We start from the raw sequence: 25,834 nt of genomic DNA on the forward strand, positions 1-25,834 counted from the left end.
GCCACGGGTTCGAGGCCTAGTCTGGGAAGATCCCACATGCTGCAGAGCAACTAAGCCCGTGCGCCACAACTACTGAGACTGCAAGCCACAACTACTAAGCCCACATGCTGCAATTACTGAAGCCCATGCACCTACAGCCTCCTCACCACAACTAGAGAAAGCCCGCACAAAGCAACGAAGACCCGACGCAGCCATAAATAAATAAATAAATAAATAAATAAATAAAGAGAAAAAGAAAGGCTGTAAGGACTAGAAAGGAAGAAACAAAGTGATTAGTAATTATGTATCACATTTATCCACATAGAATACCGAAGAGAATCTAAAGGCAAAGTATTGTTATCCTTTGGCAAGGTGCCCAATTTTAAAAAATCATAAGACAGAGATCAATATTTCTAAATAGCATCAGCAAACCATTTAAAAATTTTTCTTAAGAGACACTAACTTAGCCAGGATTGCACAGCCACTATGAGCTGGAAGTAGGATGTGAACACAGGTCTTCAGGGTTTGAAGTGGGCTCTGCCTGCGCTTCAGGCTGCCCAGGATGTCGGGCTACCGAGGCCCAGCCTGATGTGACACAGCCTGGGACAGTGGCAAGTGGCAGCCCCGCACCTGTGGGCTGTGAGGGTAGTGGTTCCCAGCACAGCTCTGGGCCATGGAGCCTGCGGGCAAATGCTGGTTCTTCCATCTCCCAGCTGGGTGGCTTTGGGCAGATTTCTCACTTTCTCAGCACTGCTTTTTTAAAAAATTTTTTAAAAATTAATTCATTTATTTTTGGCTGTGTTGGGTCTTTGTTGCTGTGCGCGGGCTTTCTCTAGTTGCGGTGACCAGGGGCTACTCTTTGTTGTGGTGCCTGGGCTTCTCATTGCGGTGGCTTCTTTAGTTGTGGAGCATGGGCTCTAGGCATGCAGGCTCAGTAGTTGTGGCACACGGGCTTAGTTGCTCCGCGGCATGTGGGATCTTCACGGACCAGGGCTCGAACCCGTGTCCCCTGCATTGGCAGGTGGATTCTTAGCCACTTCGCCACCAGGGAAGTCCCCCAAATTGCTTTTTTCACTGCTTAAAATGAGAATGAAATAAGCTCTTTCAAGGATTAAAGGAGCTGACGCATCAAGAGGCTCTCTGTTCACAGTCGTTTCCCAAGTGCCTACTTGGGCACAAGGACAGTTATCTGTAAGCACGTGATCTCTGAAGAAACGGGTCCTGCGTGCTGCTCCATCACCCACCTAGAGTCTGGGCAGTGCGGCCACCCTAGGGGTGGGGGCCAGGGAGGGACCATGGGCAGGGGGACACTATCTGACACAGGGAGCCACACAGAAGCCCGAAAGGGCCACCAAGTGCCACCCGCCCTCCATTTCTTTTTAAGAACATATCGAAAAGAGCCCTGGGGAAGATTTTGCTGAGCACACTGGACGCTTGCAGGGACCCTGCACATGGTAGGTGAGCCCCCGACCCCATCTTCCAGAGCCTGGCTGCAGCTGGAGGGCATCCTGACCTAGCACCTCTGTCCTAAGTGTCTGGGCTGCAAAATGCCACCTCATTCCTGCCCTGCCCACCTGCGAAGGGTACATTCAGGAACAGGCTTCGGGAAGCTGAAGGTGCTAGTTGACAAGAGCAGGGAGCACACACCCCAGGGAAAAGGCCAAACAGAAGCCAGTGTGGCCAGACCCCAGGGGAGCCAGGCAGTTCCCTGTGGGCAGTTTAGACTCACCCACAGTCCTGGGCTTACTGCGGAGGAAGGGCTGTTATCATACCCATTCCACAGATGGGAAGACGGAGGCACAGAGAGGCCAAGGGCCAGCCGTGCCAAAACCTCAGGTCTCTCCCTTAAGTACTAGGCCACGTGGCCCCGTTGTTTAGACAAAGTTCAGGGCAGCAGAATTTCATCAGTGCCAGCTTGTGCCCAATGAAATCAGGAGGAGCAAGGCCGGCTCCTGCCTGACAGGGCCTCACAGGCTGGCGGGGAGACAGACGGCTGAGGAGCATTTGCTCGCTGGCCTCACTGGGCACTGCTGGGCAGGGCTCAGGTATGTCCAGTGCCCTGAATGGTCCCTGGCACCAAGAAGGAGGTCAGAAACTGTGCATTAGAAGGTCCCTTCCCCAGGGTCCTCAGTGGGAGAGCAGCAAGAGGCGGGGGACAGCTGAACAGGGCTGGGGAGGGCCCAGGGAGGCGGGGGAGCAGCTCTGTGGGCCAGAATGAGCAGACTGACCCGCCCTGCTGCCCACTCTTCCTTTTCAGAGGGGACGTCTGGCCCCTCAGCCATGCTGGATGCCCTGCACCGAGCTCTGGCTGGCTGTGAGCTCCTGCGTAGAGAGCCCTTGGCACCAGCCTCTGCAGCTCCAGCACTCAGCAACTCCCTCCTCATCTCCTGCTGAGGTTGCTAGCCCAGTCTGTGGGCCCCCTGGGCAGCCTGGCCACCATCAGACCAGCCTCGAGGAACAGCCTGGCCACATCCTCGGAACCCTGGAGGTGCAGGCTCCTTCTGAGACTGGCCCCAGTTCAGAGCCCGGCAGCCATCCCTTCCTTGGGTTCCTCCCAGATTCCCTAGCAGCCCCTGCATTCCTGCTGCCAGGGTCCACACTGCCCTAAGGTTGCTGGATCAGCCTGTACCTGCTGCAGTCTCCCCTGCCCTTGGAGTAGAGCTGTACACTCTTCTGCCCGGTCCAGTCCAGAATCTCTTCCCTGGGTTCCCAGGGTCTCCTCCCTTTCCTCCCCACAGCATGCCTGCTGCAGGGACTCTGTGTCCCCAGGTCCACCGGGGAAACTACTCATGCCTCAGGAATTGCGGAAGCCCAGGCAGGGCTGGGGGAACTCCAAGGTGGGCAGCGTGATCACTGCAGGCTTCCTGGTGGAGCTGGCCTTGAACTAGCTCTAGAAGAGGGATAGGATTTAGATAGGCAGAGAGGAGGGAAGGGCATTTCATGTGAGGTAACAGTGAGAGCAAAAGTGCGGTGCCAGAAAGGGCCCCCATTAGTACAGAACCCAGAGCCCCTCTTTCCTGAGCACACAGTAGGTACCAGGCCTCATGGGGTCACAGGAAGGAGGAGGACAAGCTGCCTGGCCTCATCTACCTTAACCTCTCGTAGGAGAGAAAGATACGATGGCAAGTCGTGCAACGCGGGTGAAATCCGGGCTACCCTGAGGTAGAAGAGAGGGTTCTTAATTAAAACTGCCAACCCCAAAGCTATGTAAGAATGTGAAGGCATATGTGAATATACGAAAATTAGAATTTTTGTGTATACAAAAAACTCCACAAATAAAGTCAATTATCAAAGGTAATGGTTTGATAATTTTTTTTTAATTTTTTTTTTTTGCGGTACGCGGGCCTCTCACTGCTGTGGCCTCTCCCCTCGCGGAGCACAGCCTCCGGACGCGCAGGCTCAGCGGCCATGGCTCACGGGCCCAGCCGCTCCACGGCATGTGGGATCTTCCAGGACCGGGGCACGAACCCATGTCCCCTGCATCAGCAGGCAGACTCTCAACCACTGCGACACAGGGAAGCCTTGATAATATTTTTATTAAAAAAAAAGAAAAAAAGAAGAGAGAGTTCTGAGAGCTCACCTGAGAGGGATCAGTTCGAGCCAAGGAGGATGAAGCACTACAGAGACGGTGGGACAAGGGCAGATGCCTGGCAGGGACGGGGCAGGTCAGGGGGCCCTTGATGACAGACGAGGGTTTAGGACTCCATCCCCCAGGCAACGGGGGCCTTGGAGGGTTCTGACCTGCCTCCCAGAGGGTGGAGCAGAGAGGAGGAGACAGGAGGCTGCAGGACTCTGGGAGCAAGGGGTTGCCAAGGGGCTGGAGCAGAGTCATCGGGACACAGAAGGGGAACCCTGGGGGAAGGAGATCAGGGGAGCCCGGGACCAGCAGGCACTCCTGGGCAGGAGCCACAGGGAGGGCTGGAGGACAATGCCCAGCCTTGTGTCTTGTACGAACCTCATCTCATTGGAGGCAAGTTTATAACGTGGACTAGGATGTAGAGGTGCCCAGAGAGGCTGGAGGAGCTACCCAGCGTCACACAGCAAATTAGCATCCAACACTGGACTGAGGCCTGTTTTCTAATCTCATATCTCACACAATTCCTACCACTTCCAGCTGTCTCTGGCTAGGAAACTCCAGGCTTGGGGTCTGGATTCGTTATGGTACAGGCTAAACCACCCTGATAAGAGAGATCCCAATATACTCTGGGTCAAACAGGATAGAACTCTCTCTCCTGTAACAGTCCAGTGGTCCTGGTTGACAGAGCAGCTCTGCTCCATGTAGTCACCCAGGGATCAAGGTTCCTTCCACTTTGTTGCTCTGCCTTACCCTAGGGTGTCATCCTCCTTTGCATGGTGGAAGCCAATTCACCAGCACTGCATCTGCCCTCCACAGGAAGGAGGGGAGAGGAAGGGAAGGGTCAGGCACTCTGGCTCACATCTCCTCTACTCTCATCCCATTGGCCATACCTAGCTGAAAGGGATGCTGGGAAATATCATCTATAGCTGGGAAACCACGTATCCAGCTAATGCTAATATTATTAAAAGAAAAAAGGCAACCAACTGGACCAGGGCCAGCCACGCCCACCAGACCACCCACAGTAGTCAGCCTGACACAACAGAAGGACCTATGCAGTCCACATAGTGGGCACCCTATGGCATATAGCCTGGCTGGAGGACAGTGCACTGCTGGGACACACAGGACATCTCCTACAAAAGGCTGCTTCTCCAAAGTTGGGTAATGTAACCAACCTACCAGATACACAGAAATAAAAATAGCAAATTAGGCAAAATGAGGTGACAGAGGAATGTGTTCCAAATGAAGGAATAACATAAAACCCCAGAAGAGTTAAGTGAAGCGGAGATAGGTAATCTCCCCAAGAAAGAATTCAGGGTAATGATCATAAAGGTAATCAAAGAACTCAGGAGAAGAATAGATGAACAGAGTGAGAAGTTAGAAGTTTTTAACAAAGAGTTAGAAAATATAAAGAACCACCAAACAGAGATGGAGAATACAATAAATGAAATGAAAAACATACAGTGGAAGGAATCAACCGTAGATCATATGATACAGAGGAACAGATCAGCGAACTGGAGGAGAGTAGTGGAAATCACTGAAGCTGAAGAGAAGAAAGAACAGAAATGAAAACGGTTTAAGAGACCTCTGGGATAACATCAAGGGTACTCACATTAGCATTATAGGGGCCCTAGAAGGAAAAGAGAAAGAAAAAGGGACAGAGAATTTATTTGAAGACACTGTAGCTGAAAACTTCCCTAACCTGGAAAAGGAAACAGACATTCAGGTCCAGGAATCACAGAGAATCCCAACAAGAGCAACCCCCAAAAGGACCACACCAAGACACATTCTAATTAAAATGGCAAAAATTAAAGATAAAGAGAGAACATTAAAAACAGCAAGGAAAAGCAACAAGTTACACACAAGGGAACTCCCATAAGGCTATCAGCTGACTTTTCAGCAGAAACTCTGCAGGCCAGAAGGGAGAGGCACAATATATTTAAAGTGATGAAAGGGAAAAACCTACAACCAAGAATACTTTACCTGGCAAGACTCTCATTCAGATTTGAGGGAGAGATCAAAAGTTTTACAGCAGCACCCAACCAGCTTTACAAGAAATGTTCAAGAGACTTCTCTAAGCAAAAAAGAAGAGGCCACAACTATAAACATGAAAATTATGAAAGGAAAAAACTCATTAGTAAAGCAAATACACACTAAAGGTAGTAAACCAACCACATACAAAGCTAGTAGGAAGGTTAAAAGACAAAAGTAGTCAAATCTATATCCACAGTAAGCAGTTAAGGGATACACAAAAACACAGAAAAGGTGATGTCAAAAATATCACAGTGGGAGTTCTCTGGTGGTCCAGTGGTTAAGACTCCGCGCTTCCAAGACAGGGGGCACAAGCTCCACCCCTGGTCAGGGAACTAAGATCCCGCGTGCCATGCAGCAAGGCCAAAAAAAAAAAAAAAAATCACAGTAATTATGAGGGGAGGGGAGTACAAATACAGGGATGTTAAAATTTGTTTGAAATTAAAAGGTCAGCAACTTAAAATAATCACACATATATAGATTGCTATATATAAACCTCATGGTAACCTCAAACGAAAAATCTATAATAGATACACGCACAAAAAGAGTAAGGAATCTAAATACAACACTAAAGATAGTCATCGTATCATAAGGGACGAGAAGAATGAGGGAACAAAAACCCCAAAACAATTAAACAAAGTGTCAATAATTACATGCCTATCAAAAATTACTTCAAATGTAAATGAACTAAATGCTCCAATCAAAAGACAGAGTGGCTGAATGGATATAAAAACGTATATATGCTGCCTACAAGGGACTCACTTCAGATCTAAAGAGACACACAGACTGAAAGTGAGGGGATGAAAAAAGACATTCCATGCAAATGAAAATCAAAAGAAAGTCAGGATAGCAATACTTACATCAGACAAAATAGACTTTAAAACAAAGACTGCAACAAGAGACAGAAAAGGACATTACATAAGGATCAGGGGATCAATCCAAGAAGATATAACAACTGTAAATATGCACCCAACATAGGAGTACCTAAATACATAAAGCAAATATTAACAGACATAAACAGAGAAATTGACAGTAACAGAATAATAGTAGGGAATTTTGACACCCCACTTACATCAATGGACAGATCATCCAGACAGAAAAAAATCAATAAGGAAACACTAGCCTTAAATGACACATTAGAACAGATGGACTTAAGAGAATGTGTAGACCATTCCATACAAAAACATCAGAATATACTTCTTATCAAGTACACATAGAACATTCTCCCTGATAGATTAGTTGCTAGGCCACAAAACAAACCTCATCAAATTAAAAAAACCTGAAGTCGTATCACGCATCTTTTCTGACCACAAAAGCTAAGAAATCAACTACAAGGGGAAAAACTGCAAAAAAACACGAACATGTGGAGGCTAAACAATATGCTACTAAACAACCAATGAATCACTGAAAAAAAAAGTCAAAGAGGAAATAAAAAATACTTGGAGACAAATGAAAATACAACGACCCCCCCCCACAAAATCTATGGAACACAATTATACTCCAATAAAGCTGTTAAAAAAAATCTATGGAACACAGCAAAAGCAATTCAGAGAGGGAAGTTTATAGCAATAAAAGCCTATCTTAGGAAAAAAAAAAATCTCAAACCAACCATCCTAACTTTATACCTAGAGGAACTAGAAAAAGGAGAACAAAACCTAAAGTTAGGAAGAAATCGTAAAGATCAGAGTGGAAATAAATGAAACTGAGGCTGAAAAAAAATAGAAAAAAATCAATGAAACTAAGAGCTTGTTCTTTGAAAAGATAAATATCAATAAACCTTTAGCCAGACTCATCAAGGAAAAAAGAGGGCCCAAATCAATAAAATCAGAAATGAAAAAGGAGAAGTTACAACCTACACCATAGAAGTACAAAGGAGAATAAGATATTACTACAAACAACCATACACCAATAAAATGGACAAGCTAGAAAAAAATGGACAAATTCCTAGAAATGTACAACCTCCCAAGGCTGAACCAGGAAGAAATAGAGAAAATGAACAGACTAATTACCAGTGCTGAAATCTCAAACTGAATCAGTAATTAAAAGAAAAAAAACTCCCAACGAAAGTCCAGGGCCAGATGGCTTCACAGGTGAATTCTACCAAACATATAGAGAAGAGTTAAACACCTATCCTCAAACTATTCCAAAAAATTGCTGAGGAAGGAATGCTTCCAAATTCACTGTATGAGGCCAGCATCACCCTGATACCAAAACCAGACAAAGATAACACACACACACACACACACACACACACACACACAGACAGAAAAGACAATTATAGGCCAGTATCACTGATGAACATAGATGAAAAAATCCTCAACAAAATATTAGCAAACCAAATCCAACAATACATTAAAAGGATCATACACAGTGATCAGGTGGAATTTATCCCAGGGATGTAATAAGGATATTTCAATATCCACACACAAAAATATCAACGTGGTACACCACATTAACAAACTGCAGAATAAAAAAATCGTATGATCGGACTTTCCTGGTGGTGCAGTGGTTAAGAATCCACCTGCCAATACAGGGGACATGGGTTTGAGCCCTGGTCCGGGAAGATCCCACATGCTGCAGAGCAACTGGGCCCGTGCGCCACAACTGCTGAGCCTGTGCTCTGGAGCCTGAAAGCCACAACTACTGAGCCCATGTGCCACAACTACTGAAGCCTGTGCGCCTAGAGCCCGTGCTCCACAACAAGAGAAACCTGCACACTGCAATGAAGAGTTGCCCCTGCTCACCACAACTAGAGAAAGCCCATGCGCAGCAATGAAGACCCAATGCAGCCAAAATTAATTAATTAATTTTTTAAAAATCATATGATCATCTCAATAGATGCAGAAAAAGCTTTTGACAAAATTCAACAACCTTTTATGATAAAAAAAAAAAACTCTCCAGAAAGTAGATATAGAAGGAATATACCTCAACATAATAAAGGCCATATATGATAAGCCCGCAGCTAATATACTCAATGGTGAAAAGGTGAAAGCATTTCCTCTAAGATCAGGGATATCCACTCTACCACTTTTATTTAACATAGTATTGGAAGACCTAGCCACAGCAATCAGACAAGAAAAAGAAATAAAAGGAATCCAAACTGGAAAGGAAGGGTAAAATTGTCACAGTTTGCAGATGACATGATGCTATACACAGAAAATTCTAAAGATGCCACCAAAAAAACTACTAGAGCTCAATGAATTTGGTAAATTCATAGATACAAAGTTAATGTACAGAAATCTATGACACTTCTATACACTAACAATGAACTATCAGAAAGAGAAATTAAGCAAACAATTCCATTTACAATCACACCAAAAAGAATAAAATAGGGAGTTCACTGGTGGCCTAGTGGTTAGGATTCTGGGCTTCCACTGCTGTGGCCTGGGTTCAATCACTGGTTGGGGAACTGAGATCCCACAAGCCACACAGCACAGCAAAAAAAGAAGAAGAAGAAGAAAACACCTAGGAGTAAATCTAACTAAGGAGGCAAAAGGCCTGTACTCAAAACACCGTAAGACACTGATGAAAGAAATCAAAGACAACAGAAACAGATGGAAAAGGTTTACCGTGTTCATGGTTGGAAGAATATTGTTAAAATGACTGAAGAATATTGTTAAAATGCAATCTCTATCAAATTACCAATGGCATTTTTCACAAAACTAGAAAATTTTTTTCATTTGTATGGAAATACAAAAGACCCTGAAGAGTCGAAACAACCTTGAGAAAGAACAGAGGAGGAGGTACCATGCTCTGTGATTCAGATTATACTACAAAACTACAGTAATCAAGGCAGTATGATATTGGTACAAAAATAGACACATAGATCAATGGAACAGAATAGAGAGCCCAGAGATAAACCCACACACCTATGGCCAATTAATCTACAACAATGGAGGCAAGAATTTACAATGGGGGAAAGAATCTCTTCAATAAGTGGGCTGGGAAAACTGGACAGCTACATGTAAAACAATGAAATTAGAATATTTTCTCACACTATATACAAAAATAAACTCAAAATGGATTAAAGGCTTAAATACAAGGCTGGAACTCCTGGAGGAAAACTCCTAGAGGGATAAAACTCCTAGAGGAAAACACAGGCAGACACTCTGACATAAATCATAGGAATTTTTTGGATCTGTCTCCTAAAGCAAAGGAAAAAACAAAATAAACAAATGGAACCTTTGTTTAAAAGGTCAACTTAAAAGCTTTTGCACAGAAAAGAAAAGCATCAACAAAATGAAAAGATAACCTACTGAATGGGAGAAAATATTTGCAAGTGATATAACCATTAAGGTGTTAATATCCAAAATTATGTAAACAGCTCAAACAATTCAAAATTTTTAAAAAAACCGATTTTTAAAATAGGCAGAGGAACTGAATAGACATTTTCCCAAAGACATACAGATGGCCAACAGACATGTGACAAGATGCTCAACGCTGCTAATCACAGAAATGCAAATCAAAACCACAATGAGATATCACCTCACACCTGTTAGAATGGCTACTGTCAAATAGACCACAAAAAACAAATGTTGGCAAGGATGTGGAGAAAGGGAACCTTTGTACACTGTCGGTAGGAATGTAAATTGGTGCAGCCACTATAGAAAACAGTATGGAGTTTCCTCAAAAAACTAAAACTAGAACTACCAGATGATCCAGCAATTCCACTCCTGGACATACATCTGAAGACAATGAAAACAATAATTTGAAAAGACACATGCACCCCAACATTCATTGCAGCACTATGTACAACAGCCAAGACATGGAAGCAACTTAAGTGCCCATGAACAGCCAACTGGATTAATACACACACACACACACACACACACACACACACACACACACTGGAATATTACTCCACCATAAAAAAAAGAAATGAAATACTGCCATTTGCAGCAACGTGGATGGACCTAGGGAATATTATGTTCAGTGAAATAAGACAGAAAAACATACTATATGATATCACTCATATTTGGAATCTAAAAAATAATACAAATGAATGTATATGCAAAAACAGACTCACAGATATAAAAAATAAACTTGTATTTACCAAAGGGGAGAGGGAAGGGGGTAAGAAACTATGGAATTATGTATAATTATGGAATTATCAGATACAAACTACATATATATAAAACAAATAAGCAACAAGGATATACTATATAGCACAGGGAATACACCCATTATCTTATAAGATAATATCTTATAAGATAATACCTTATAATTATAAGATAATATCTTATAATAACCTATAATGAAATATAATCTGAAAAAATACTTAAACACTATGCTGTATACCTGAAACTAACACAATATTTTAAATCAACTATACTTCAATAAAATAAAAATTAGAGCAGAAATCAATAAAATTAAAAATAGGAAAATAGACGAAAAAAATCAATGACACCAAAAGCTGACTCTTTGAAAAGATCAATAAAATCAACTAGCCTCTAGGCAGGTTAATTAAGAAAAAGAGAGGAGGGACTTCCCTGGTGGCGCAGTGGTTAAGAATCCGCCTGCCAATGCAGGGGACATGGGTTCGATCTCTGGTCAGGGAAGATCCCACATGCCGCAGAGCAACTAAGCCTGTGTGTCACAACTACTGAACCTGCGCTCTAGAGCCCGCGAGCCACAACTACTGAGCCCGTGTGCCACAACTACTGAAGCCTGCGTGCCTAAAGCCTGAAGAGAAGCCACCTGCAATGAGAAGCCCGTGCATCACAAGGAAGACTAGCTCCCGCTCACCCGTGTGCAGCAACAAAGACCCAACGCAGCCAAAAAGAAAAAGAGAGAAGACACAAATTACTAATATCAGGAATAAAAGAGGCGATCTTACTATAGATTCCATTGACATTGAAAGGATAATAAAGGAAAACTATGAACTCTAAGCCCACAAATCTGAACCTAAATGAAATGAACCAATTCTGTGAAAGACACTACCTGCCAAAACTCACACAAGAAGAAATCTGAATAGACGTATATCTATTAAATAATTGAATTAATACCTAATAACCTTCCAAAAGAGAAAGTACAGGCCCAGGTGGGTTCACTGGTAAATTCTACCAAACATTTAAGGAAGAAATTTTCCCAATGCTTTACAATCTCTCGCAGAAGATAGAAGCAGAGGGAATACTTCCTAACTCACTCTATGAGGCCAGCATTACCCTAATACCAAAACTGTACAAAGACATTATAAGAAAAGAAAACTGGGGAATTCCCTGGAGGTCTAGTGGTTAGGACTCAGCGCTTTCACTGCTGTGGTGCGGGTTCAATCCTTGGTCGGGGAACTAAGATCCCGCAAGACACACGGTGCAGCCAAAAAAAAAGAAAACTGAAGACGGTGTGTCTCATGAACACAGACAGAAAAACCGTCAACAAAATATTAGCAAGTTGAATCCAACACTGTATAAAAAGAACTATACACCACGAACGAGGGGGATTTATCCCAGGTATGCAAGGCTGTTTCAACATCCAATAATCAACTAATGTAATCCATCACATCAACAGGATGAAGAAAAATCACATGATCATATCCATAGATGCAGAAAAGGCATTTGAAAAAAAATCCAACATCCATTAATGATTTTAAAAAAACAACTGTCAGCAAACTAGGAATAGAGGGGAACTTCCTCAGTTTGATAAAGAACATCTACAGAAAACCTACAGTGAACATCACATTTATTGGTGAGAAACTAGACACTCCCACTAAGACCAGGAACAAGGCAAGATGTCCCTCTCAGCATTCATCTTCAACATCTTACTGGAAGTCCTAGCTAATGCAAAAGACAAGAAAAGGAAATAAAAGGTGCTATGGACTGAATACCTGTATCCCAACACATGTTGAAACCCTAATCTCCAAAGTGATGGTATTGGAAGATGAGACCTTTGGGAGATCATTAGGTCACAAGGGTGCAGCCCTCAGGATGATTAGTGCCCTTATGAGAACGGACATGGAACACGCTTCCTCTCTCTGTGTCTCCATCATGTGAGGCTACGATGAGAAAAGGGGCCATCTGTAAACCAGGAGGAGGGCCCAGCCAAAAACCTGACCATGCTGGCACCCTGATGTCAGACTCCCATCCTCCAGAACTGTGAGAAATAAATATACTTGTTGTTTAAGCCCCCCAGTGTATAGTATCTTGTGACTAAGGCAAAAGGCAATAAAGATTAGGAAGGAAGAAACAAAACTGCCTTCATTTGCAGATGACATGGTCATCTACATAGAAATCCAAAAAAATCAATGAAAAAGGGAATTAAAAAGCAACTATAGTAAGATTGCAGGATACAAGGTTAATATACAAAAGTCAACCGTTTTTCTAATACCAGCAACAAACAAGTGTTTATATCAAAACACAATGCCATTTACATTAGCACCCTCAAAAATGAAATACTTAGATATGAATCTAACAAATGTGTACAAGATCTATATGAGGAAAATTAGAAAACTCCAATAAAATAAATTAAAGAAATAAATGGAGGGCTTCCCTGGTGGCACAGTGGTTAAGAATCCACCTGCCAATGCAGGGGACACATGTTCGATCCCTGGTCTGGGAGGATCCCACGTGCTGCGAAGCAACTAAGCCTGTGCGCTACAACTACTGAGCCTGTGCTCTAGACCCCGTGAGCCACAACTACTGAGCCCACGTGCCACAACTACAGAAGCCCACGCACCTGGAGCCTGTGCACCGCAACGAAGAGTAGCCTCCATGCGGCAATAAAGACCCAACGCAGCCAAAACTAAACAAAAAATAAATAAAATAAAATAATAAAATAAATAAATTTATTTTTTAAATGAAATAAATGGAGGTATATTCCATGTTCATGGACAGGAAGACTCAATATCATCAAGATGTCAGTTCTTCAAGTTGATCTCTCCATTCAATGCATTTCTGATCAAAATTCCAGCAAGTTATTTTGTGGGTATTGACCATCTGATTCTAAAGTTTATATGGAGAGGCCAAAGACCCAGAGTTGCCAACTCAATATTGAAAGAGAAGAACAAACTTGAAACACTGGCAGTATCAGACTTCAAGACTTACTACAAAACTACAGTCATCAAGACAGTGTGGAATTGTACTGCCTCACACTGGTCAGAATGGCCATCATTAAAAAGTCTACCAATAGGGGGCTTCCCTGGTGGCACAGTGGTTGAGGGTCTGCCTGCTAATGCAGGGGACACAGGTTCGAGCCCCGGTCTGGGAAGATCCCACATGCCATGGAGCAACTAGGCCCGTGAGGCACAACTACTGAGCCTGCGCGTCTGGAGCCTGTGCTCCACAACAAGAGAGGGCAAGATAGTGAGAGGCCCGCGCACCACGATGAAGAGTGGCCCCCGGTTGCCACAACTAGAGAAAGCGCTCGCACAGAAACGAAGACCCAACACAGCCAAAAATAAAAATAAATTTTAAAAGAAAAGTCTACAAATAACAACTGCTGGAGAGGGTGTGGAGAAAAGGGAACCCTCCTACACTGTTGGTGGGAATGTAAATTGGTGCAGCCACTATGGAAACCAGTATGCAAGTTCCTCAGAAAACTAAAAACAGAACTACCATATGATCCAGTAATCCCACTCCTGGGCATATATACAGAGAAAACCATAATTCGGAAAGATACATGCACCCCAATGTTCACTGCCGTACTATTTGCAGTATCCAAGACATGAAAACAACCTAAGTGTCCGTCAACAGAGGAATGGATAAAGAAGATGTGGTACATGTATACCATGGAATATTCCTCAGCCATAAAAAAGACCGAAATAATGCCACTTGCAGCAACACGGATGGACCTAGAGATTGTCATACTGAGTTAAGTAAGTCAGACAGAGAAAGACAAATGTCATGTGATACCCCTTATATGTGGAATCTAAAAAAAAATGGTACAAATGAACTTATCTACATAACAGAAGTAGAGTTACAGATGTAAATTATGTTTACCAGAGGGTAAGGCGGGGTAGGGATAAAATGGGAGATTGGGACTGACAATATACACACTACTATATATAAAATAGATACCTAATAAGAACCTACTGTATAGCACAGAGAACTCTACTCAATACTCTGTAATAGCCTATATGGGAAAAGACTCTAAAAAAGAGTGGATATATATGTATGTATAACAGATTCACTTTGCTGTACACCTGAAGCTAACACAACATTGTAAATCCACTATACTCCAATAATTTTTTAAAAATTAGACACAGACCTTACACCCTTCATAAAAATTAACTCAAAGTGGATCATAGATCTAAATGTAAAATGCAAAACTTTAAAACCCCTAGAATACAACACAGGAGAAAATCTAGAGGACCGCGAGTATGGCTATGATTTTTTAAATACAACAAAGGCATGATCAATCAAAAATGGCTGATAAGCTGGACTTTGTTAAAATTAAAAACTTCTGCTCTGAGAAAGACACTGTCAAGAGAATAAGCCACAAGACAAGCCACAGACTGGGGGAAAATATTCGCAAAAGACACATGTGATAATGGACTATTATCCAAAATATACAAAGAACTCTTAAACTCAATAATAAGAAAACAACCTGATTTTTTTTTTAATGGGCAAAGACCCTGAACAGACAAACCACCAAAGAAGATACAGAGATGGCAAATATGCAAATGAAGAGATGTTCAACATATGTCATCAGGGAAATGCAAATTAAAACAAGGAGCTACCACTGCACGCCTGTTGGGATGGCCAAAATCCAAAACATTGACAGCACCAAGTGCTGACAAGGATGTGGAGCAACAGGAACTCTCGTGCCCCCGTTGCTGATGGAATGCCAGTTTGCTGGTAGAAAAGCCACAAGCCGTAGAACCACTTTGGAAGACAGTTTGGCAAATTCTTAAAAACTAAACATATTCTTACCACATGATCCAGCAATTGTGCTCCTTAGCATTTACCCAAATCAGCTGAAAAGCGATGCCCACACGAAAACCTGCACACAGATGTCTACAGCAGCTTTATTCAGAGTTGCCAAATCTTGGAAGTGACCAAGATGTCCTTCAGTAGGTGATGGATAAATAAACTGTGGTCCTTTCAGACAATGGAATATTATTCAGTGCTGGAAAGAAATGAACTATCAAGCCGTGAAAGGACACAGAGGAACCTTAAGTGCATATTATTATGTGAAAGAAGCCCATGTAAAAAGGCTACAAACTGTAGGATTCCAACTATATAACATTCTGGAAATGGAAAAACTATGGAGACAGTGAAAAGATCAGTGGTTGCCAAGGGCTGGGTGAGGAGGGAGGGATAAACAGGTGAGGCACAGAGGAATTTAGGGCAGCAAAAATATGCTCTATGGTACAATAATGCCAGATATACACTGGTCAAAGTCCATAGAAGGTACAAACCCAAGCATGAACCCTCACGTAAACTATGGATTCTGGGTGATGCTGTAAGTTCATCAGGTGTAACAGATGCACCACATTAGTGGGCGAGTCTGTGGGGATAAAGGGGAACTCTGTACTTTCCACTCAGTTTTGCTGTGAACCTAAAACTGATCTAAAAAGTACTGTCTATTCAAAAAAGGAGAAAGGGAGAATGGGCACAGGAGGTCCCTCAGCTACCTTTGGGCAGAGTCAGCCCTGGCGTCAGGTGCCTCCTGGACCCTTAGCCTTGCCGGCCTGCAGCCTGGTGACCTTCCCTTTTACCCAGCGGGGAGAGGCTGGGACCCCCTCAATCCCAGACCTTGAACTTGGACGTGACCTAAGCACCTGTCTAATGCTCTGCCCTGGCCCAAGGTCAGGTGGCTGCTCCCAGCCCAGCGAAGCCTGGCCCAAGGCCTCAGGGCGACAGATCCTGAGAAGACCACGGACTTTTCTGGAGAAAGGCCTGGGTCTGTGACCGACAGAAGCCAGGCGTGGGGTTTCCTCCCACCTCCACCCTGACTGACGAGGATGCTGATTTGGGGCCTTGCCCATGGCCATGCAGCCCAGCCATCGAGCCAGGATTCAGGCCCCGGGCTGGCCGACCCAAGCCCACACTCATGACCACTTAACCACCCTGTCACCATGATAAACAGGCAGGGCCTTCACTGGGCACCGAGGTCTGAGGTCACTGACAGGAAAGGGAGTCAAAGGGTACAGTTTCACAGAAAGGCGGGGCCCACCTTTGCTGAGCTGAAGACCGGGGTGATTTCTCCAGGGGAGAAATGTGGAGCCCGGGGAGCTGACATCATGGGAAACAGGGCTTCCTTCCGTCAGAAGCAGCAAAGTGCACAATTCCTGAGAAACTCTCACCAAAAACAGGGCCTGAAAATCAGTCACAACCTGGACCTGGAAGTTTCCTGTCACTTGAGGCTCCTGGGAGCTCCATTAACCAATTATCCCTTCACAGGGCCTCTCAATAAAGCTGCAGAGTTTTCCTGACAGAGGCCTTGCAACGATTGATATTTGAATTTGAAAATTTCCTGTTAAACTGTCTACAAAGTCTCCTTTGAGATATAAAGCCAAATTCTCTTCCCTTTGAGTGTGAGCTAGACTTAGCGACTCACTTCTTTTTTTTTTTTTTAATTTATTTTATTTATTTTTGGCGGCATTGGGTCTTCGTTGCTGCACGCGGGCTTTCTCTAGTTGTGGCGAGCGGGGGCTACTCTTTGTTGCAGTGCACGGGCTTCTCACTGTGGTGGCTTCTCTTGTTGCAGAGCACAGACTCTAGGCATACGGGCTTCAGTAGTTGTGGCACGCAGGCTCAGTATTTATGGCTCGCGGGCTCTAGAGCGCAGGCTCAGTAGTTGTGACGCACAAGCTTAGTTGCTCCGCGGCACGTGGGATCTTCCCGGACCAGGGCTCGAACCCGTGGCCCCTGCATTGGCAGGCGGATTCTTCACCACTGCGCCACCAGGGAAGTCCCGTGACTCACTTCTAACAGAGAACGGCGGAATTGCTGGGGTGCTCTCGGACACCAGGGCCTGAAAAGCCTGGGCAGCCTCCTCGCTCCCCATGTCAAGAAGGTACCCAGGCGCCCTGTGGAAAAGACCATGTGACAGGACATCAGCGTCCTCTGTCAATAGCCAGCAAGGAACCAAGGCCTCCAGCCAACGGCCCAGCTCACATCTCAGAAGCGTGTCCTCCAGCCCAGGTCAGGTCTTTAGATGAGCGTAGCCCCAGCTGAGGTCCTGACTGCAGTATCCAGAACCAGACCTGCCCAGCTAAGCCACTCCCTAGGGCTTGACCCACAGGAACTGAGCTCATAAAGGAATGCGTGTTACTGTTTTAAGCTGCTAGTTTGGGGAATGATGTGTTATGCAGCAGCAAGAGATAACAAATACATTTCCTAGTGAAAAACCATGCTTCCTCAGCACACAGGGTGATTTGGGAGTGCTCCGGCAGGTGTTTAGGTATATTAGTAACCTTCGGAGGCCTGACAGTGATAACCAGCAGGTTAGAAGGAGGACCAACCCTGCTCCCCGCACCCAGACACAGAGCCGGCTGAAGGAGCTCTCAAGGGCACGGAGATACTGGGGGAAGACGCAGGCCTGATGGATCCCCCTGCCACCAGCCGCAGACTGACGCAACACACCCTGGCCAAGGGCATCCTGGGGGCCTGGGGGGCCAGGGGCGCAGGCAGCCAGGAGTCGAGGAGGTGACAGGAAGCGGAGACTGTGCAGCCAAGGCTCCAAGTGCCCGGTGCATGCGCCACTGTCCCACTGGACTTCACCGACAGGACAACGCAAAGGTACAATGATTATGAATTTCGGGACAGTGGCCGCAGAGCACCAAACCCCAAGTCCAGGGCCTTTCCGAGTGGGCCCTAGGCAGCTGCACTGGTGGCAGGGCCTGCAGCTGGCCCTGGGTGGGCAGAGGAGGGTAGGGGCAGGGGCGGGGCACGAACCCTGCCGTGTTTCTGGAAGAGGAGGAGAATGGGATATTTGTGAACAGCCTCCCCGTCCACCACTCTCCTTTTGCCTTTTTCTAGAGAGGCTTCTTTGGGGTTGTTCAAATGGTCTGCAACTCATTAAACGTGTTTTCTAGGAAATTCTAACTACTGTCCTCTCTCACCTTCTGGCAACAAAATCGTTCTGTTGGCCTGGAATTGCCTCCCCCCTCCCACCCTCCCCGACCCCGGCCATGAAAACATCTTGTAGTTTCACACTCTCACCACCAGGTGGCGACGGCTCGGAGTGAAGGTGAGAGGGTCCAAACGCTCAAAGCAGGTTGGGGCGTTGTGGGGGAGGTTTTGACTCGCTTCAGTCCCCTCCTTGGGGATGTGCCATGTCCCCCCACCACCTGCGCTCCTACCAACTCTACAATTTCCCTAGAATCGGCTCACTTTTTAAAGTTACGTAAATGACCTTAAGAAGGAAAGTGTGTGTTCTACGCTAGCAGAGACAGCAGCCTTACCTGCCCTGCAGAGGCGGAAGCACGACGTAAGTTCACGGAAGATGCGGCGACGTTGTTCGCTTCCGACCAGGTGTGTTTGCTGAGCCTGAGGAGACCGGCGCGGGGAGGCCCGTGTCAGGGCTGCAGGCCGCGTCCCGACACGGAAGCCCTCCGACTCCGGGGGCAGCGCAGGGGCTTCAGGCCACCCCTGCGCCTGAGGAAGCCGGCTCCCAGCAGCCCTCGATCAACGCCGGCCGCGCTCAAGCCTCACGCTTCATTCTCCCCACTTTACAGACGAGCAAACTGAGGCAGAGGCAGGCTGAAACTCTCCCAGACCACAGAGCTGGCGCGAAGCACACCGGGCTCGGGAGCCAGGCGTAGCCCCGCAGCCCAGCCCCACACAGCCCTGTTGATGGAGGCGCGTGTCTGCAAAGACGCAGTAAGTGACAGTCACCCACGTGCGCTGAGACGCCAGGTTTGCAGCAGAGAGAGGGCTTATTCACGAGCCGCCAAGGGAGAAGACGGGAGAGCAAACCTCAAATCCCCCTCCCGGAAGGCGAGGGGCTGGGGTATCTATGGGATAAAGCTGAGGCTGCGGAGGAGGGAACGGTGATTGGACAGAAGAAAAAGGTGCGGAGCGATCCTTCCGCTCCAGGCTTCTTCATGGGACGCATGCTCAGAAAAAGGCCTCATTAACATCTTCGGAGGGTGGAGTTCGGGGCCTCTGATGTCAAAGGTCAGGGAGCGGACACTCGCGCAGGCCCAGTTGGAGGGTCGGTGGTCCTAACCAGTCTTAACTGGCTCGAGCTCAAACTGGACACAGATGACTCCAAGTTCCTGCGAAACAACTCAAGGAAACATTTTTTTAGGCTCCGGGCGGCCTGGAGGAGGTGCAAGCGTTCCAGCGAACCCGTGGGGGCAGGTTACAGGTGTGATGTATCTAGGTGATGATCGCCCTCAGACTCACAAGCAGGGTTTCTGCTTCTGCGAGAAGGAAGAATTGCTTCGGGGGGATAGTGAAGGGTCCTGGGCCCGCAGGATAAAGGTCCTCCTCAGCGTTCTCCCTTATAACACAGTGAACGGACTAAGGCTCCAATTCCAGGGCAGGGCAGGGGAAAGGGGGCTCTGCCCCTTGTGTTTCTCATTATTTCTTAGGCACTTACCGCCTGAAACCGCCTAAGAGCCCTGCCCAACTTTCAGTCGCACCTGCTCTGTGAACAGCGCCCAGGACACTTCCCGTGTGGCCACCATGGTCCCCCGGAGCTGTTGGGCTCGTGGGCAGACACACAGCAAACAGCAGCACCACTTACTCTACTGGGGGAGCGGTCCAGGAGAGCTTCCTGGAAGAGGTCATGCCCTAGGTGGATCTGAAAGGATGGAGAGTGCCAGGTGGAGTTTGGGGGTGGGCTCCAGAAAGAGAACAGCCTGTGGTGGGGAGAGGGGACGAGGATGGCCTGCTATGAAGCTTCCAGTTACAAGGCAATGACAGGGCAGGCTGGAGAGGAGGCCAGGGAGGACCCTGCTGAGGAGCTGATTTTAACCTGAGGACACTGAAGATGAGGTCAAACCTCTGTCAGCAGAGGCAGAGCCCGGCACCCAGGAGACAGCCGTCCTAGAGAGAAGCGGATTGGCTGGAACCAGCGGAGACATGGTCCCCAAGGCTGACAGATGCTTGTTACACCTGCTCTGTGCCAGGCACTGGTGTGTCCTAAACAGTGGTTACCCTTCTGAAGTTCGCATCCAGTGGGAGGAGACATTTCATAACTGCACGCAAAATGTAAACAGAATATAATTTTAGGTCCTGCAAAATGCTGTGGAAGAGGCAGAGAAAGCAGAGGCATTTGGAGGAAGATGTGGACTTAGGGGGTGGGCTTTCCAGAAGCGCCGTGTTCTAGGCATCTGTAATCTGATGGGAAGGGTCCAGTGAAGCAGGAAGGGCGGTGGGAGTGGGCTCACTGCAGCAGCCATGACCTTGAACCGGTGAAGGGGGCAGAGTTCAGAGCTCAAGAGCAGAGTCGGCCTTTGTGTTGATCTCTTGCTGCTGTAACCAAGCCCCGCCGACGAAGAGGAGACCGCAACAAAGTCCCCTTGTGCTGCGTCTCTCGCTTCCTCTTCTGCACCAGCCGCAGAAGGCTGTCTGCGTCTAAGGGCTCCCACGTTCAGCTCAGGCCTCCTGGAAAACCTCCCTCTTTTGGGGTCAGCCGTCCCATGAAACACAGCCCTGAGGTTGCATCAGATTCTCTGGATCCAGGGATCAGGCTGTGGGATGGTGGGGGCCGTTCCTGGGGATTCCTACAGGAGCAGGAACCCCTTGTGCTGGAGCAGGTGGGAAGGCAGGACGTGGAGGCCTGTGTGCGCACACACACACACACACACACACACACGCACATAGGATTTTTCCAGAATAAAGGAGGCCTGAGCACGTTTACAGACAGAAAGAGCCAGAGAGAGGGGCCTCCACAGGGAGGGAGGGAGGGAGGGAGGGACCTAGCAAGGAGCCCGAGAGGCCGGAGCAGGAATGCCTCAGCCTCCCCTCGGGGGAACCGTGTGGTCAGCCAGGCCGGCCAGCTCAGGCAGCCCTGGAAGCGGGTGTCCCCTCCGGAAGCCCAGAGGCTGCCCCCAGCCCCGTCCCCACGAACGCCTGTTGCGGGGAGATAAGGAGAGCAGGCGAGCCCTGCATGCCCAGGATCCCCACGTAGAAGATGCATGCAGAATGGAGCCAGTGAATGCTGGTGACCTGGGGCTATGTCCACAGGCGCGAAAGCAGGTTCCCCAAGGCCGTGGACCCTGTGTGGCCCTGTTTGGGTAGGAAAACAATACTCACAGGACAGAAATAAAAGGTAGTCTTGCTGGATATTGGGGTTGAGGACAATTTTTTTTTTTTTTTTGTGGTACACGGGCCTCTCACTGTTGTGGCGAGGACAATTTTTATCATCTTCTTCTGCTCATCTGCAGAGTTCAGGTTTTCCACAATGAAAACGATTTCTTATTTGTGTCGCTTTTTGTGGTTTTAAGTTGTACGTGTTGAAAATAAGAAGGAAACCTCAGAGGCCCCAGAGGAGGAGAGAGCGTGGGCCCGACCACATGAGGTCAGGTCAGGAACAGCCTGGGAGTCGCAGGGCCAACACCTGCTGCCTGTCCTGAACGTGAGGAACATTCCTGTGGGTCTGGGGTGCCGGGGGTAAAGCGCCCTCAGCCCCCTGACTTTGATTTCTCCTGCCCAGCGCCGTGACCTCCGGTGCAACGACCCTGTTTTAAGAACAAGGATCAGCTGGAGAGGGTGCGGGCTCCCTCCCTCCTGCTGGGGTGATACCTGGTCCTGGTCACGGTCCAGTGTCCCCTCGGCTGGCAGCATGGCAGCTCTGGGCCTCAGTTTCGCTCTCCAGCCCGAACCCTCTGAGTTTTAGAGGGTTTACAACCGTCCGGACTGGGGGCCCGAGACACGTCCTTGGCTGACGCTGGCCACAGCCATGGGGGATGGCCAGGGGTCCCTCTCCTCAGCAGCGCCCCACTCTGGGCTCCTCTCCTGGGCCCCTCTGGCTGCTAGAACCCCTTCTCCCTGTTCCCAGAGCATTGCTAGACCCCAGGGGTTCCCACACCTCAGTCCCCCCAGCCCGCCACGGGTGCAACTTTTGCCGTCTCTGCAAATCCCTTATTGACTAAGTTAATATTTCATATTGCTGACATTTTTATAACTTCCAATAAAAAGCATACATTAATGTTTTAACTTCCCAATATAATTCTTTGTAATATTTCACTGTTCAGCTTGATTTTAATTCATATTTTATAACGTTAAAATATAAAGATACATTTATCTTTTATAGAGAACTTTATATCACTAGCATAGATGGGAAGCTGATGTCACTCCCCAGAGTAGAATGTCGCTATAGAAATAAATACAATGCACAGACGACTATGGTCTTGACTTCTAGCCTGAGACTGATGCAGCTCTTCGTCAAAAAGAAGGATCGGAAAGTGTTGAAAGGCGCTGAAGATGCAACGGCACCCTCCTCCTGGAAGCCTTGCACACCTTCTGGGACCGGGGCCCCCCTTGGTTCTCCCGCACGCTGAGGATCATGGGGCACTGGCGGTGCAGTGAGAGGCACTGTACCCTTCCATAAACTGGGCTTGACCTGCGGTTCTGTGCGCAAGTCCCTGGGACCCCGAGGGCCCCCACTTCTGGAGATAGGCCCTCTGGGGGCTGCACACAGGGATAAGCCAGGCCGTTTTCACCATTTCCTTCCTCCTGCTCGGGCAGGGGCTGCCATCGGCTGCCCCACACGGAGCTATCACTGTGGTCTCAGCCAGGACAGCTCAGGCCGGGAAAGGGGCGCCCCGCCAGCAGGCCTGAAAGGTAAGCGGCCCTCATCACCCCGCACCACCTCCCACTGTGTGGGCCCCTGGCAGGGGAGGCGGTGGGACCAGGCCGGGCAGGGAGAGAGGAGGCCAGCAGGCAAGTCCAGCTTCTGTCCCTCCTTGGGGTGGGGGGCACGGGCAGGCGTTCGCCCTGAGACACCAGGTCCTTGGCTGAGTCAAGATTCATTGGTTTATTCAACAAACGTTCATCGGAAGCTTGTCTTCGCGAGGGGAAACAGCCCGCACTGAGTCCTGGAGGGGCACTGGACCAGGCAGAAAGCAGAGACTTGAGTGCCAGTGTGGTCTCTGACGTGGAGCGCTGGGCAGCCCTGCACAAGTCACTCTCCGTCTCTGGGCCTCAATTTCCCAACTCCAAGCATGAGCCTCGATCAACAGCTTTCCAGGCTCAGCCCCTTCTGGGTCCCCTTCCCTATGCCCCCGTCAGCATCCTCAGCCAGCTGCCTTCCACACCAGAGACCACTTGTGAGAGTTCACTCCGCTGGGGCCAAGCTACTTGGAATCCGTGGGCCGAGGTGTGGTCTGTGGCGTGCACACCATCTGCCAGACCAAGGCTTGAGGGTGGGTGTTGGGAGCAGCCTGGGAGGCCCTCCCCGGCCTCGGGGCGGGGGCGGGGCCAGGCCTGGGATTCTTTAGCAGGCATCTGCTCCCCCCACCGCGGAGTACAGGCTGGGTCTCTGCCAGAGGACGGGAGGGTCCTTCCTCTTCCCAAGGAAGGACTAAGCCCGCTCCGTGCTCCCACCGCAGCGGCCGTCACGGTCCTGCCTGCTGACCATCCGGGGAGGGTCAACCGGCCTGGACCCCGCACGCTTCACTTCCTTGATCCCAGCACCCATTTCACGGAGGAGACAGCCCGGCCGGAGAGGGAGGTGAGTGGTCCCTTGTCCGGTCGAGTCCCACCAGCCCTTGGGTCGGGTGCAGGCCGCCAGGACCTCACGGCCACTGTCCCCGCAGCCCGTCCTGCCCGATGTCCATCTGGGCTGCCCTGCTCTTGATCTGGGCGGCCGCCGAGGCCTCCGAGGACTGCCCCGCCGCGTGCGCCTGCCGCGCCTTGGACACCATGGGGCTGCTGGTGGACTGCAGGGGCCGGGGACTTGCGGTGATGCCCGCCCTCCCGGCACATACGCGCCACCTCCTGCTGGCCAACAACAGCCTGCGCTCAGTGCCCCGGGGAGCCTTCGACCACCTGCCTCAGCTGCAGAGCCTCGACGTGGCGCACAACCCCTGGCGCTGCGACTGCGGCGTCACGTACCTGCGCCTTTGGCTGGAGGACCGCGCGCCCGCGGAGCTGCTGCGCGTGCGCTGTGGCGGCCCCGGCCCCGCCTCCGGCCGCGCGCTCGGGCAGCTCAGCGGCTCCGAGCTGGGCAGCTGCGGCTGGATCCTGCGGGCGACCTGGGCCGACACGGGGCCCTGGTGGGACGCGGCGCTGGCCGTCGTGGCCGCGCTGGGCCTGGCTCTCCTGGCGGGCCTGCTGTGCACCGTCTCCGTGCCCCGAGCCTGAGCCGGGGCCCCCCGGGTCATCGCGGCCCCGGCCCTGGGCATTCCAACCACCGGTAGCTAAAATAAACCAGCGGCTCAGCCGTTACCCAGGCTCGGAGATGTTTCCCTCTTAGCACCCGAGTCTGTCTCATCCTGGAAACCTGCGACCATGTTTGTTTTGACAGATATTGACTGGGGCTTCTCTATCCACCAAGTTCCTAGCAAAATGGTGTATCCCACTTCCACATCTCCTCCAGCCACCCCCAATGCCACCATCTCTGGAACCCCGGGCACTTCCCCAGGTCCCGGGAGTCCCGTTCTAACACCCTCCTGGCTGCTGGCGCAGACGGACCGCCAGACAGTCCAGGCCACTCTCACATCAATGTTCTAAGTTCCACAAAAAACCTTGGCCTAACAACGCAGCAGCGAACAGACCCCAGGTGGGAGGAGAGGAGACATACCTGTGACAGACCTTGGAAGGCACATCACTGTTCCCAAAATGGGCTTTGGCCACCCTGACCTGGCCATGAGGCCACCTGGCCTCACCCCGCCCCGTCCTTTGTCATCATCTCTCTCTCACTCTCTCTCCTTTTCCTCCTCTCTATGCCTCTTCTTCAGAAACAAAACAACCAATTCCCCCTTTTCTCATGGAAGCAAGTCCCCTCCGGATGCTGGCATCAGACACCTGCAAACTCTGGGCTCCCACCTCTACCCTAAGCAACGGTCACCAAAGTCTTCAAACAAGATGCTTCTCTCCCTCAGTGGGTTTCTGGTGCCAGCAGTTAAAAGCTTAAACTTTTTTCCACCATATGAGATAATAATTTCAGATCCATCACTGGCCAGCCCAAATCCAATATAATTATACCAAAGATCCCCCCAGCAAGGAGGTCCACATAGTGGGGCTGTGGGTCAGAGGGTGCCACGAGGGAGGCCAAGTGGGCACCAGGCGCCACCGGAGGGCAGTGACCCACAGAGGTGAGGCTGGACCAGGAGCCCCAAACTTGGGGCTGGTGGACAATAGGGAGTGGTGGGGACTGTGGTAAACCAGGGATCCCACGTTCCATCCAGAGGCC

General features: G+C 48.8%; 2 protein-coding genes across 2 annotated transcripts in view; both read left to right on the forward strand.

The window, feature by feature from the left end:
- The window catches only part of EFCC1 (EF-hand and coiled-coil domain containing 1), a 32,082-nt gene extending 29,575 nt beyond the window's left edge, over window positions 1-2,507 (forward strand). The window contains exons 7-8 of the mRNA XM_079935660.1: window positions 1,364-1,433; window positions 2,237-2,507. Of these exons, the coding sequence (XP_079791786.1) occupies window positions 1,364-1,433; window positions 2,237-2,373 (207 nt within the window). The 3' untranslated portion in view covers window positions 2,374-2,507. The remainder of the gene's footprint in view (window positions 1-1,363; window positions 1,434-2,236) is intronic.
- A 20,381-nt stretch (window positions 2,508-22,888) lies between these two features.
- GP9 (glycoprotein IX platelet) lies at window positions 22,889-24,887 on the forward strand. The gene is made up of 2 exons (XM_079934646.1): window positions 22,889-24,151; window positions 24,237-24,887. Exon 2 carries the CDS (start codon window positions 24,250-24,252, stop codon window positions 24,781-24,783), a length of 534 nt encoding a protein of 177 aa, XP_079790772.1. The 5' UTR covers window positions 22,889-24,151; window positions 24,237-24,249; the 3' UTR covers window positions 24,784-24,887.
- Window positions 24,888-25,834: the final 947 nt, after the last annotated feature.

The sequence above is a fragment of the Stenella coeruleoalba genome (genome assembly GCF_951394435.1).
Source record: "Stenella coeruleoalba genome assembly, chromosome: 10".
Lineage (NCBI taxonomy): Eukaryota > Metazoa > Chordata > Mammalia > Artiodactyla > Delphinidae > Stenella > Stenella coeruleoalba.